The sequence below is a fragment of the Pyxicephalus adspersus genome, chromosome 2 (assembly GCF_032062135.1).
Source record: "Pyxicephalus adspersus chromosome 2, UCB_Pads_2.0, whole genome shotgun sequence".
NCBI classification, from domain to species: Eukaryota; Metazoa; Chordata; class Amphibia; order Anura; family Pyxicephalidae; genus Pyxicephalus; species Pyxicephalus adspersus.
Window position 1 is genome coordinate 29,904,686 of NC_092859.1, and position 13,748 is coordinate 29,918,433.

The 13,748-nt window shown below is 37.8% G+C and overlaps 1 protein-coding gene and 1 long non-coding RNA gene across 2 annotated transcripts in view; one reads left to right on the top strand and one right to left on the bottom strand.

Moving 5' to 3' along the window:
* The window catches only part of DENND2A (DENN domain containing 2A), a 65,923-nt gene that overhangs the window by 37,849 nt on the left and 14,326 nt on the right, over window positions 1–13,748 (top strand). The window contains exons 5-11 of the mRNA XM_072400215.1: window positions 8,859–8,968; window positions 9,650–9,841; window positions 10,452–10,545; window positions 11,701–11,751; window positions 12,131–12,318; window positions 13,103–13,212; window positions 13,529–13,598. Coding sequence (XP_072256316.1) covers window positions 8,859–8,968; window positions 9,650–9,841; window positions 10,452–10,545; window positions 11,701–11,751; window positions 12,131–12,318; window positions 13,103–13,212; window positions 13,529–13,598 — 815 coding nt within the window. The remainder of the gene's footprint in view (window positions 1–8,858; window positions 8,969–9,649; window positions 9,842–10,451; window positions 10,546–11,700; window positions 11,752–12,130; window positions 12,319–13,102; window positions 13,213–13,528; window positions 13,599–13,748) is intronic.
* On the bottom strand, window positions 4,043–7,263 carry LOC140323284 (uncharacterized). Its single transcript, XR_011919328.1, has 3 exons — window positions 6,747–7,263; window positions 4,695–4,769; window positions 4,043–4,616 (listed from the first exon to the last, which is right to left on the bottom strand). It is a non-coding gene; the product is annotated as an uncharacterized lncRNA (long non-coding RNA).

Below are 13,748 nucleotides of genomic sequence, written 5' to 3' on the forward strand. Positions count from 1 at the left end.
AGCTACCCCAATTCTGAAAGTACCAGGTATTACGGCAAAAGGTTAAAAATGTCAGCCAGTTTACCTGCCATTAAAGTGAACAATGCAGGAACAATGCAGTTTATATAGATTAGGTAAGGCGTAGTACAACCCCCATCTTGTTTTTACTGGAGAGATTCCTTTACATGACTTGATGATCGCTGTCAGGAAGACATTAAGCAAAGAGATATGTAAAATGGTACATACATTTGTAGCTTTAGATGTATCTTATAGGACCTTATAATTTGGGGGACATGGATAGTATTAAAGATTGGTAGAATGGAGAATTATACCTACTCATAAATATTTGTACATTAGCACTGCACAGTCTGCAAGGACTCCTCCTGCTGACACGTTTCCGGTGTAGGCTATGCTTTTCAGAATGAAGTATGAGAGGAAGAAGTTTGTGCAGGTTCTATGGTAATAAATACATTTATGGACGGTGTCCACTTCCTTATGCCTGAAAAAAGTGTAATTAAGTTTGATTTAATTTATGTGCTCTATTTATAAAACAGGGAATCTGACATTCCCTCAAACATCCCCTGGTGGGAATTAATTACTGCCATTGAGACACCTGGACCCAGAAGATTCCCACCAGGGAATGTCAGATTCCCTGTTTTATAAATAGAGACCTATAAAACCAAGACTTATTCCCATAGTAAACTCTGCCATTTTGTGCCGGTGCAGATCTCCTTCTAAAATTGATTTGTTATGTAATGTGTGGACTATGTAATTTATGAGCAGCTGAGGAGCTGAAATTTACATTTCAGTAGAAAACTATGTATTTTTTTTTCCTTGTACACTGAGAAATTTAAACAGAAAGAGAAAGACAGCATCCCATTACAACTCCAAAACCAAAGTAAACAGAATCAAACCCAAACCTTGGTCCTCCAGGGATATTGTCTAAACAGAAATATATTGTATCCAGCAGTTGGCTGACTTTTGTTAAATCTCCTGCCTTCAAAAAACATTTACTCTTCCTGTCTCTCTGTGGGCATATAGATCCTTGGGTGTACGTGTGGAAACTGAGTTTGCATCAATAGATTTACCTATATTAAGACCATGGTGTGGGGGAAAGGGTTATATTAGTAGGCGACGAAGAAGCATCCAAGATAAAGGATAGTGCCTGGTTCAATGTGGATGATTTGTCCTGGGGGAGTGCTTAAAGCTGAAAAACACAAAACAATACATATCTGTATAACCACATGAAAGGTATTGTTTTAGACGTAGGCATTGTAAGTACTTCTTTAACTTATTTTAAAAAAATAAGCAGTATAAGAAGCCAATCATTTTTTTTTTTTTTTTTTTTTGGAGTGCTAATTGGAGTTGGGAGCAAAGTAAGTGCCAATCGTATTAATATGCTACTTCCTAATTCCCGTACAGTCATCAGATACATAAAAAAATCTTATAGCTGTAAGCAATCTTTCGCAGTCATTTCCAGTGATAGAATAGTGCCAGAATGGACAAGCTTCTTCGAGAAGCAGTTGTTCCCACTCAGTCTTTTAGGGACTGATCGAGGGACTGATGTATACTTGATTTTCATCTGAGATATGCATGACCTCTTGAGCAACAATCATCTAGCGTGCACATAAATATCTATAGCATTTGTTGTTAGTGCTGATTTACTGGTTTAGCGATAGAGAGATCATAAGAAATCATGTACAAAACATACGTACACCAGCTCTCCATGGGACAATATTATCCAGCAACAATATGGTGGTAGATTTTAGAGTATAATACTGATTCAAATAAAAATAGTCTTTTAAAAAGTTTAATTCTTCTATTGAATAATATTTGCAATGTTTAACAAACCCAAGTGGGAAGCAAAATATAAATGTCTGTGTTCGGTAATTCATATACAAGATCTAATACACTGACCAGGGGCTCTAGAAGTAAAAGCAGCCTGGGGTCCATCAGTCACTATAGGATGGTAATAGATTCCCAGCTCCTCCAGTATAAAATCAGCATTTCTTTGAAATCATTTTGTTCGCAGCCTTACAGAGAAGGAGAGCTTTGTTATAGCCAACTTATGTCAAAAACTACACAATTTTTATTTTTATCCACATTTACATGACACAGATGAGAGGCACTGATAGCAGGCACCGACAGCAGATTTACATTCAACCCCTCACCCCTGTGGAGGTCTGGCAGCCTGTGGCAGTGTTCTGAGAATGACAGGAATGCTCTGTTATGACCTGGATAATTATCTTTCATTCCTTTACCTGTTTGGTTGTACCTCATCTCTCTGGGAATGAGGAAAATCAACAAATCCACAAAAAATGTCAACATTATTTTAGAGATGACCAAAGCTCCAGCCAAATGATTTTTCAGTTTTAAATAATGTTCAGTTAGGTTGGCTGATCTCCAGGCAGATACAAAACACATAAATTAATACTTTGCTGTATTCATTATTACAGCAATAAATGTATTTGTAAAACCTAATCACTGTATGTACCTGGCTGTGACCTGCTATCAGCCTCCTTTAGTCCCTTAGAGCAGAGCTGAGACTGGAAGTGGGAGAAACAATACAAGTCAATGAGTTGTGCTTTAATATAACTAACATGCTGACAAAAGGAGAGATCAGAGTGACAGGGAGCTTCTCTTTTTACTGTGTAGTCACAGACATAGGGGGAGGACTTGTAAGTATTACTGAACTGCAGCAGAGAAAAAGTCATTCTTCCCTCTCAATGAAACAAGCAGATTGTTTTAAGCAAATATAATTGCAAGTCTGTACACAACTTTAGCCCTTAAAGGATAAAAACACTTAGAATAAAAAATAAAAATTTTAAGTTAACCCTCTGCACAATTCTATACACCTTTACATATTTCTATCTGACTTTTGCATAAAGTTGCATACAGTTTTAAGCTAGCCAGCCATCTCAAAGTAACCCCACTCTGTCCAATCCTTACTCTACTGTGATATATATGTATTTGTATATATATATATATATATATATATATATATATATCTAATACAGAACAATCCACATCTTTCCTATGGAATTCCGATGAATGTGCTATCCATACTTGTTACTTGCTCTGATTAGCCAGCACCCAGAACTGTAACTGCTACGTGTGCATGGATCAACCTGCCTTCCTTTTTATATACTTCGCATCAGATGCCAAAGGAGTGTAGCAACATGTTAACAATGAATAGTTGGCCAGCTTAAACATGTGTTGCAATTTATGCAATCCAAGAATCACGGTTTTTGTCTGTGTGGGTATAGCATTGTGCAGGGGGTTAGTTAAAATTTTCAGTGTAAGGCCTGATCTCCCCTAATTCCATTAAAGTGACTTTGGGTGAGTAGTGAGGGAAACCTTGGCATGCTTCAGTTTTGTTTTGCTGTAGCTCTCTTCTAACTGCATCTATTGAAACCATATTGTTACTATATGTCCAATAATGTACTATATAGGTAAGCAAATAATTGGCATGCACAGTATAGTATGAAATGGTCAGAGAGGATTCACTTTGACACAGTTGGCCAGCTTAAGTATTGTGTTGCAGAATTCAAGGGGTTAACTCCAAGTTATAAGTAATGTGAGAAGTGTGTGCTTTTTCTTCTACTCATTCATCCCTTCTATCCACTAGCATGAGCAAGAAAGTCCTTACTTGCACATTCACACAATAATTAGAGATTGAACAATGTCAAACATCCAGAAATGTGATTGGTGATGCAGAACAAATGACTTTTAAAACTTGCAAGCCTTGAAAGTAATAAATTAGCAGGCAGTACTGTGTTAGTACCCTTGGTGTTAAGTTCTGGAGATCTTTGTGGTGGGTCAGTTTTTTCCCAGAACCCATATTTGTTGCAATACAAATAGCAAGTTTTTTGACAATGCTTTTGGGCAGATGTCTGCAAATGACCTTCTTCAAAAAGAAGATGAGACTTGTGGGTAAGTAATTGGCCTTACTGAAACTAGCTGTGGCATGTGTGTTTAGATTAACTTGGTGGGGGTATTGGAGTGGAAAGTTCAATGAACACTGGGACTGAAGAGAAATGGTCTGTGCACTACTCCAGTCTGTATGACTTATTCATGGTTTAGCCGTGGAAACATGCTGGGATCTGTAGTTCCCCCTGCTGCAGATTGGAAGTCCTATTTTACATGAGTAGGTCAAATGATTGTGATTCCTTGCACTGGTGTCCCTACATCCTGTTTTGCACTAATTACAGCTGACTCAAATTTTCCATTACCACAGTATAAGATACTTGCATGCTACAATTGTGTCAATAACACAAAAAAAACATAAAACTATGTAACTTTTTACACACAAATTAAACCTATTTTTTAAGGCTTGCCAAAAGTTTCAGCTCTGTATGACGTCAGTGGTAAAGAAAAAGGCCAGCTTGTATTGTAGCCCAAATAAAGGCAATTTCTAATCATACAGCTCGCAAGAGGATACAACTAAAGTTGTTTCTAAATTTTGGATGATGGTAAGTTAGAACCAAAGTAACTGGATTTGGGTGACTGAAACTGAGTTTGTGTTTTATTTGTCAGGTTAGAAAAACTTTTTGTAGAAAGGTATTTTTTGGTTGCTTCCTCATTACATTTTCCTGAGCACCTTTATCTCTTGTCTAGTTAGGCTGGAGCTTTCTGTTCTGTAATACATAATGCACTTTATGAAGTTGATACAAAATTCACACTGGCTTCAGGTTTAGAAAATATTGAATTTTTACCTTTTTTTTCTATGTTTCAATCCTCTAACTGCTTTCAAAAGTGAAAATACAATTTTGCTGGAATGGGATCTTAAACTGTAAAAGAATTAGTAAATTAGCAGTAGATACAATGTATTAAAAAAGAAAAACAGATAATAAGGTTAAAGTAATTTTATCTTTGAAGAATAAATGTAAAAAAAAAATTGCAGACAGGTTATCTGAACTGTAATGTCGCTTTTTGTATGAGCTTTCAGTGTTCTTTCTTCAGCCCCACATTCCCTCCACCTCTATTCATAGGCTAAATCACCCACAACCTATCCTCCAAACACTGCTGTGGAACCATGCATAGAGGACTTGCACAGTGTGTGCTTGCGAACAAGCATTTAACCTTTTCAGTACAGAAGTGAAGTATTCTTCAGAGTGCAATGTGCGCTCTCATGGCCACTTGTAGCCTCCACTGAGGGAATGACAGGATAACTACACAAGAGCATAGCTGGGAGACAATGTGTCACCCTTTAACAGAAATCTTGTACAAGGAGCTTCATTGCAGGGTCACCACTATTGTTTTACTGGAAGCTGCAACACATGAATACTAAAAACAACTGTTGTATTTAAATCAATATGTTAAGATCATATACAGTTTTTATGACAAAGTTATGACAAAGCTCCATCATAAGTGAAGCTCTGCTAAACACAGCTTATCGTGCAGTGCAATGTGTTAGACGCTGAGTTAAATTTACACAATCTGGAGGTCATGGGCTCAAGCTTACTCATTAGTTATATTTCATGCAAACCCACTTTTATTGTTGCTTCATTTACCCACTGAGTGCTTTCTCTTACAAACGTCAAACTGAAAATAGTTGTGCAAATCACTTCCTTTAATCTGAGTTCTTAAAGCTGAACTCCATCTGTACCTAAAATGTAAGTGGGGTTCCCTAGCAATGCAAGGGTTAAATGTTCCTCTGACTGGTCTCCAGCTTCTTATCTAAGGTGCTCTGTATTGTGGTCCTAGGCTCAGATGTCATCCTCTTCAACCCCCTGCATGTGAGGATCCTCAAGGACCCCCCAGAGTGTTGACATGGATAGAATAAGGAAAATGCCAGCTGCTGGGCAGCTAGGGACAAGGAAAGCAAAGGTCCTTTTTACATTCCTCTGGACAGAAACAAGCATTTACCCAGTGCAGGGGCTACGTTTTCCTTGAGTTTAGAGTAACTTCCATGCGTTATTTTTGGAAGATTAAAAAATCCAAGAATGAAACCCAATTCCAGTTCATTGTCTTGTCAAACTCACAGTCATTTTTCTTTTTAATAGCTTTCTGCGTCTCTATTTTAGGAAGTTTTTCCTTCCTGTCCTCTTCCTAGGGGTAAAGTAACTGCTGGTGTCCTTGTTGGAGAGTTCTCCTTACTTCTGCCCCAGTGACACTGTGTTGATTTGCATTATGGTGTTATTGGGAGAGAAAATAAAGGGAGAATCCTCTCAAATATAGACACGGGCAGATATAAAATTTGACAGAGGCTCTGCTAACGCTCTATAACCAAAATTACAAGAAAATTCTAATCTGTATTTGGGTTCTTAGCAACACAGTTATGTCTACTGCAAAAAGAACAGAAATCTTACTATGGTCTGCTATAACTGTGAGACAGTTTAAATTGATAAAGGATCAATGAAAATGCTAGTTGCCTGGCTGTCCGATATTTTTTTTATCAGTTACCAAACAAGTATGCAGCCATTGGTGTCAGAAAATAGTCAGTGTGGCTGCTTTGCTAAACTTACACAATCTGGAGGTAAGAAGATCTGTTTTCATTTTGACGAAAGTGATTCAATTTGGATACACACAGACACAGCCAGACATTTAGCACTTTCAAAGAACTGTTCAGCAAAGACATTCTACTTATACAGCTTTCCTTTAGAGACCTATATGTGCACTGGCCCTTTAAGCAGCCACTGGGAATCCTCAGGTTGCCTCACCTTGTTGAAACAGGTTGCAGGCCACAGCTCAGGGCCGCCCCTTTCCTCTTTAACTAATTGTTTTAACCCTTGCCCCTCCCAACTAAAGTCAGCATACATGCCTACCTGTATTTGCATTTCCTGATCATGTGACACATCAGCAAGTTTCTGCATGAAGTACAAATGGCGAGAAAAAAAGGTGAGCTCTAAATCTAGACAAATGGGTGCTACATAATTCCATTATAGTCTCTTGCTGAGCCTTTTTGTCCCTTAACCTCTATCCTCTCACTAAAGTTTCTTTTCCTGTCTGTGACCCCTACTTGTCACTCTCCTTGCAGCAAATTAACCAGAAAACGAAAGTTCACAAAGTCACCAGCCTGGAAAGTTTGAGTCAAAGCGAAACAAAAAATTTGTCCTATTTAACATTAAAAAAATGTGACTGACTGTGAACAACGCAGTTTTACTATCGATGGTCAGAGAATGAAGTATAAGAGCTGATGTAATTTTTAGGAAGCTGCGAGGAGTTAAATTTAAATTCTGGGTTGCAGCAATCACATTTCAAAAACATATGATTGCTATACTTGTTATACGATTTATAAGCATGGTTATGAGTGGGGCATAGGTGATGGTGATTTTGTTTTTGTTTTTTTTAAGTAAATTTTTACCCCGTGGCATATTTAGGACCAAAAAGAGAGCACACATGAGAGAATTATTGACGTTTACATCTGTTTTTAGGGCATACTAAGCTATCTTTGTTAAGTATTATTGTATGCCATCAACATTCCCTAAATCCTTTTTTACCCAAACCTTAAGTGACCTTATAGCCTGATGAATCAGAACCTCTGTGTCACTGTCCTAAAACATGTAAGCAAATTAAACCAATGCAATTCACAACACCTCTGCATACTTGCAGTTAAAGCCTTGGATCAGTATGACAACCAGGAAACTAACATTTTAAAGGAGATGTCGGTATACCCAAATTGTGTTTTATGGAGGAATTGCTTTAAAAGCGAGTTCCTAGTTCCAGTAATCAGGAAGAAACTTGTTAGTATATTGTCTGCAATTTAATCATTTCTCACTTCTAATTCAAATAAGTTTTTGAGACTTAGGATATACTGTATGCGTAATATGTTATATCAGATAAAACAGTGACATATTCAGCACATAAATCCAATTCAGTTTAATGACTTTCCAAAACCAAAAATGCAATATGTTGTAGTCTACTATTTCATAGAACCTGACCCTGTGCAAACTACATCTGGAATATACAGTCCAGTTTTGGTCACCAGTTCACAAAAAGGACATTTTGGAATTGAATAGAGTGCAGAGAAGGGCAACTAAACTAATAAAAAGAATGGAGGAGCTCAGCTATGAGGAGAGATTAGCTGACCTGAATCTATTCTCCCTTGAGAAGAGACGTTTAAGGGGGATATGATCACCCTGTATAAATATATAAATGGTTCATATAGAGAACTCTCTTCCCCAATATTCACTTTAGGATCGTTACAAAGAACAAGAGGGCACTTTTTGTTGCTGGAGGAAAAGAAGTTTAATCTCCAGATAAGGAAGGGATTCTTCACTGTAAGGTCTGTGAAAATGTGTAATCGACTCCCTCAGGAAGTAGTTTCAGCAACTACTATAGATTTCTTAGGAAAAAGCTGGATGCTTTTCTAGAAGCACAGAATATAATTGGGTATTAAGGCTTTAAAGTAATGACAATAGAGAATGATCATCCAGGGAACATCCGATTGCTTCATGGAATCAGGAATACGCAGGTCTCAGGTTTATTTCCCTAGTGGTTGAACCTCATAGACTTGTGTCTTTTTTTACCGTGGCTAACTATGTAACTATAAATGCAGGTTACAGTTTTTTTGACCTATACGTTACCCTGAGGATCCTGCATGCGACATATTTCCTGGGTGACAACGCTCACTTATGCACTGTAGCTATGAAGGACAGATGTTGTGACTCAAGACTGCTTTCCAGATTTCAACTACAAAAACCTCCCCTCCCCCCTCATTCACCCTCAGCAATGTTAAAAATGTTATCAGGATGTGATATTCTATCAGCCTGCTATAATGCCTAATATGAGGGGCGCTGGCACAGAAATAAAAATTATGGGTGTTGGGCACTAAGTACTAATTAGAATCTCTGCCATTTTAAGAAGTGCATGCAATTTTTGTACGATTTTTTTTTTTTACTGGATGTGATACATTTTACGTGTTGCTGTCATTGTAGATCACCCATCAAAGGAAAATCCTTATGAAGACATCGAGACAGATAGTAGGTGTCTAGGAAACAAGTGTGTTCCGGGACCAGTGGCCTCTGTTCCTGGAACGTTAAGCAAGGTAAATAAAATGGCTTGAGGATTTAGCCTTTCTCAGGCTGGTGATGGTAATGTTTATAACATTCAAAGCTTTTTAATAATACATAAAACCAAAGTAAGACAATAAATCTATGAGGATGGTCAGATTAGTTTCTTAAAACTAAGCTCCACGCAAACCATTAAAAACACAAATGAAATACATTTATGAGAGTTGTTCACCTGCCAAGGAATTTTTATTTCTGTCCTGAGAGTTACACAGCCTTATCTGGCAGGTTGGGAGAGCTGATTTTTTCCTTCTAAAGTTAAGTAACACTTCTGGGTCATGTCCCAACTGTATCTTTTGACTGGACAGTATGAAGCTGCAGACTGGTGAACTAAGTTTCACCTTTCACTCTGTTCTCTCCTCCTATTAGCATGCTACTTGATAACACATGGGTACTGTAGCACAACTATCTGCTGCTTCTGCCCCTCCTAAACCGAACTGCATGTTTCTTTTTCTTTGTTTATATTTGCTTGATAGCATTACAAATAATCAACTGTAGCAATATATTTATTATGTATAAATTAAGCTGCCCACTACTGAAATAAAGGGTAGACTTTAGAAGTTAAGAATTGTTAGCAAATGTGGGGCAGCTCTGAGTTTAAAATGACTTATAACTTATCTCTAGCTCTCTTTCTCTCCCTTTTTTTTTAACAAATGCAGCAAAAGGCCCCTTTCTTCAGGCAAAACTCAGAACGGCGCAGCTTCAAACTGTTGGACCTAAGGAAGCTGGGGAGAGATGGCGGGGCCTCTCCCAGTAAACTCAGCCCTCCTTCATCTCCAAGCAGCCCGGATGACAATTTCTTCAGTACTGGAGATCAACAGAATGGTAGACGAAGGAGGAAAATCCCAAAGGTATACAGTGTAATTATTATTGTTACAAGGAACTGTATTGAATGTTCAAATAGAGCAACAGGTACAGTGAAAAGCATGCAGCAAGAGCAGAGAATACACAGAAGAGCTCCAGCACCAGTAGAAGCAAATAATATAGGTTCATTGTTGGGAAAGCCAGGCTAGAATAGAAACATACTTTAATGGATGATGAATCTTCTTCATTCCTTTCACTGTGTTGGACTGATGCAGAGATGGGTGCTAACATGATGACCTCAGTACCACTGCAATAATATACTGTAAATTGCCTGCATTGCTCTTAGTTTTCAGGGTTGAGTGACCCTGAGCTTCAATCAACCCTGACTGGCAAAAAAATGTACTTTGGCGGACAGCTCCAGATTTAGGGCAAGTATGAGCCTGAGCTGCATTTTTGTAAGAGTTAATACCAAGAAATAATAAAAAAATGGACTGGACTTAAGCTTTAGGTGAACCGGTTTCTTTGGAGAAGCAAATTACTGGTTTACTTTTAACAGCTAACTCTGTGAATGATTACATTTTAATGTATTTCTTTTCATTTAGTGTTTTCTTTCTAAGTAAACTGTTTCTTTATTTTTGTTATGCTATTTTCATATAGCTGGTGATGCGGATTAATTCCATTTATGAAGCACGCCGTGGGAAAAAAAGGGTGAAGAGATTGTTGCAGTCTACAGACAATAACTCTGGAAGAGGTAATTAAATACCTGTTTGGCTTTCCAAAAAGCATGGAGTTCACTTGTTTTTCTTTATATGCTAGATAGAACTATCAACAGACATCTTGTCATGTTATTTCTGATGCTTCACACTTCTCCATAGCACAGTGAAGGATCAAGACCTGACCTTCTCACAAACCGAAATGATCCCTATGTGATACCAAATACCTCAGTGAGGACCTTATTCTCATCCTCTAGAGACAGTTCCCAGTATTTGCATGGCTTGAAATCGGGAGCATCAAACTCATTGTTACCCCTATGAGGGCAGCCCATTTGATAGTTGCCTCTGTCCCAGTTCAGGCTGCCATCATTTTGTGGCCCTGCCAGGAGCTGCAAAACACTGCAGTTGCACATTATTGCAGAAATATTAAGTCACTTCTTTGGAGAGCTATAATTATGGTAAACATTGGTTCTGCCTACAACTCTTTTGGTAGAATTGAATAGAGCAAGGTGTGCATGCACAAGACGTTAAATTTAAACCCAGGCTATACTGTTCCAAACAAGCGTACAGTATGAAAACCCCTGGATCAAGTGTGCTGCATTCAGGGGGTGTGCTATGCCTTAACTGACAACTTTTAACAAAGATACAATTGTTCTTTAAAGCCTAACTCCAGACTATTTTTATATTGCCTTTAGATGGAGTGGGAAAGGGTCAGAATATCTCTCAGGTTTCAAATGCTAAAAGGGTGGCTGTATAAATACCCATCACATTTAGTTTAAAGATGCTCTCCTTTATCAGAGCATAAATTGGCACAAAATGTATATAAACATACACAAAACACCTTAGTCTTTGGACTTCAGTATCTCAATGTGACAATCCTGTTCTTACCTCTTTCTTTAGGTTTCAAATGCTTTCTGTGGCTACACTAAGATTTATACTACTTGGTGTAAAATGTATTAGCTGGACATCAAAGTGAAATCTCCACAACAGGGACTAACAGAATCGTTACTAATTCTTCTAGAAAAATAGCCCTTTGCAATACCGATAATAGAAAATGAAGTTTTTTAACCTATCTGCTCCTCTCGCTCATCTCCTGGACTATCTCAGTTTGCGTTCAATATTAAAGAATAAGAAATATGTTTTTCCCCAGTTTCTCTCTGTTGACCTAATATATTGTCTTCTCTCTTTTCTAGTTACAGATGACAATAGTGAATCAGATAGTGACACAGAGGAGAAATTGAAAGGTAGGATTCTAAACAGATTTGATGTTATCTCTCAGTGGGCCTGATCTATTAAAGCTCTCAAAGACTGGGGAAGGTAAACTAATATAGATGAACCTGGGTGGTCTAGTAAACCTGAAATTGATTTTTTAAAAAACACAATATGACAAATGTATTCAGTCCTGGACGGGAGCCATTCAAAGTTTGCTAGATCCCCCAGGTTCCCCCCTAATAGTTTATCTTATCTTTAGCTTGTGAAAAATCAGGCCAGATATGCTCACATTGTCAATCATTGTATTTGGCACTTCAATTCTACTGTCACTTTCAATAGCAGTTTCAGTCTATCCCAAATCTTTTAAAAAAGAGAAATAAAATGTTTTTATTGTATTTCTCTGTGCTTTAGCACACAGCCAGCGACTAGTACATGTAAAGTCCAGAATGAGCCTCACCCCACGGTACCAAACATTGGAGCGAGATCTCATGGAGTATCAAGAGCGGCAGCTGTTCGAGTACTTTGTGGTGGTGTCACTTCAAAAGAAACCTTCTGGAACTGTATATGTTCCAGAGATCACCCAACAGTTCCCACTTAAGGTAATATTTCTAAAAAAAAATTTTTGTGAACTTTAGAATATGAAGCAAGTACTCTATTTGTCTACCTGTATAGGAGCACATTTTAGCTTTTATTATTTTTAGCAAGGAAAGCCTCTTCTTAGCTTCCCCCTGATTTAGTTTAATTTTATACCTGAGTTTCACTGACTTCACCACAAGTCATCCAGCTAATCACCAAGGAGAACATTCTCATTTTAAGGACATAGCCTTTGACAGGTCATAGCCTTTAAGTGAGGTCTGTAAGTAAAACCTAATTGGAGGGGTGCTGTGAGGATAGTTCTCTTTCTATTAATTGGTATTTATGATAGTTAATTTATAGTTAAAATAAATTACAGGTTTATGTTTAGTAAAAAGCACGTGTCCATCCTTCATCTGAAAAAGTTATCTCTTCTAACCAGTGCAAATCTTTTCTAGCAAACGAATTAGCTGATAGGATTCCATGTTCATTTTCCTGTCTTGTTATTGGCTGTACGGGCTCCCTCTGAGTAGGGGGACTACCTTCAGTCACAGCTTAGAGATGCTCCTATAACGGCTTCCACTTGTTACAAAAGTTAATTTGAATGCAACAGGATGGAAAAATATGCCTTAAACTTTACAGCTACAACATATTTGTAATTTTTTATCTATTGCATAACCAACGGACTTTTGTCATCAAGCCAGCAAAACCAGGGTTAGGTGTTCATTATAGGACAGCGAAGATGGGTGTGTTCATATGAACAGGCCGCTTCCACATTGCGGGATTTAAAATGTAATGTTTGTACTTTAGCTGGAACGACCGTTCAAGTTCATGCGGGAAGCTGGTGATCAGTTTAAAGCCATTCCACAATTCTGTTTCCCAGATGCAAAGGACTGGACACCAGTGACTCAGTTCGACAGGTAAAGTGCACATCCGTTATGGAACATACATGTAACTAGTTCAAAAGAATGTATTTGCTGCAACAGTGCAATTTAATAAAGTTATTCACACACATACAGATAACCTGATAGTTTAGGGCTTTGATGCCCAAAGTTATGCCCCTAAAATGCGGTATTATTATGAACACTCATAACTGTCTGTCCTAAATCTGCACAGCCTATTTTATTTTGACTGTGTGGTTATTTCAGTACATAAAACCAAAAACCTAAAACTAGTAAACAAATACATGAAAGCTAAAAGAATTTATTACTACAAAACTTTTTTTTTTCCCTCTAGTGAGACTTTCTCATTTGTGCTGACCGGGGAAGATGGAAGTCGAAGATTTGGTTACTGTAGGCGGCTACTGGTAAGCAGGAATTATTCAGACTATGTAATAAAACCCTATTTATTTAATTCAGGAAATCTTAATAACTGAGTGTTCCTAAGTGCCCTGAATACTAAAGCACTTTTTGACATATAACCCCCCCCCCACACCACCACCACCACTACTGACAAC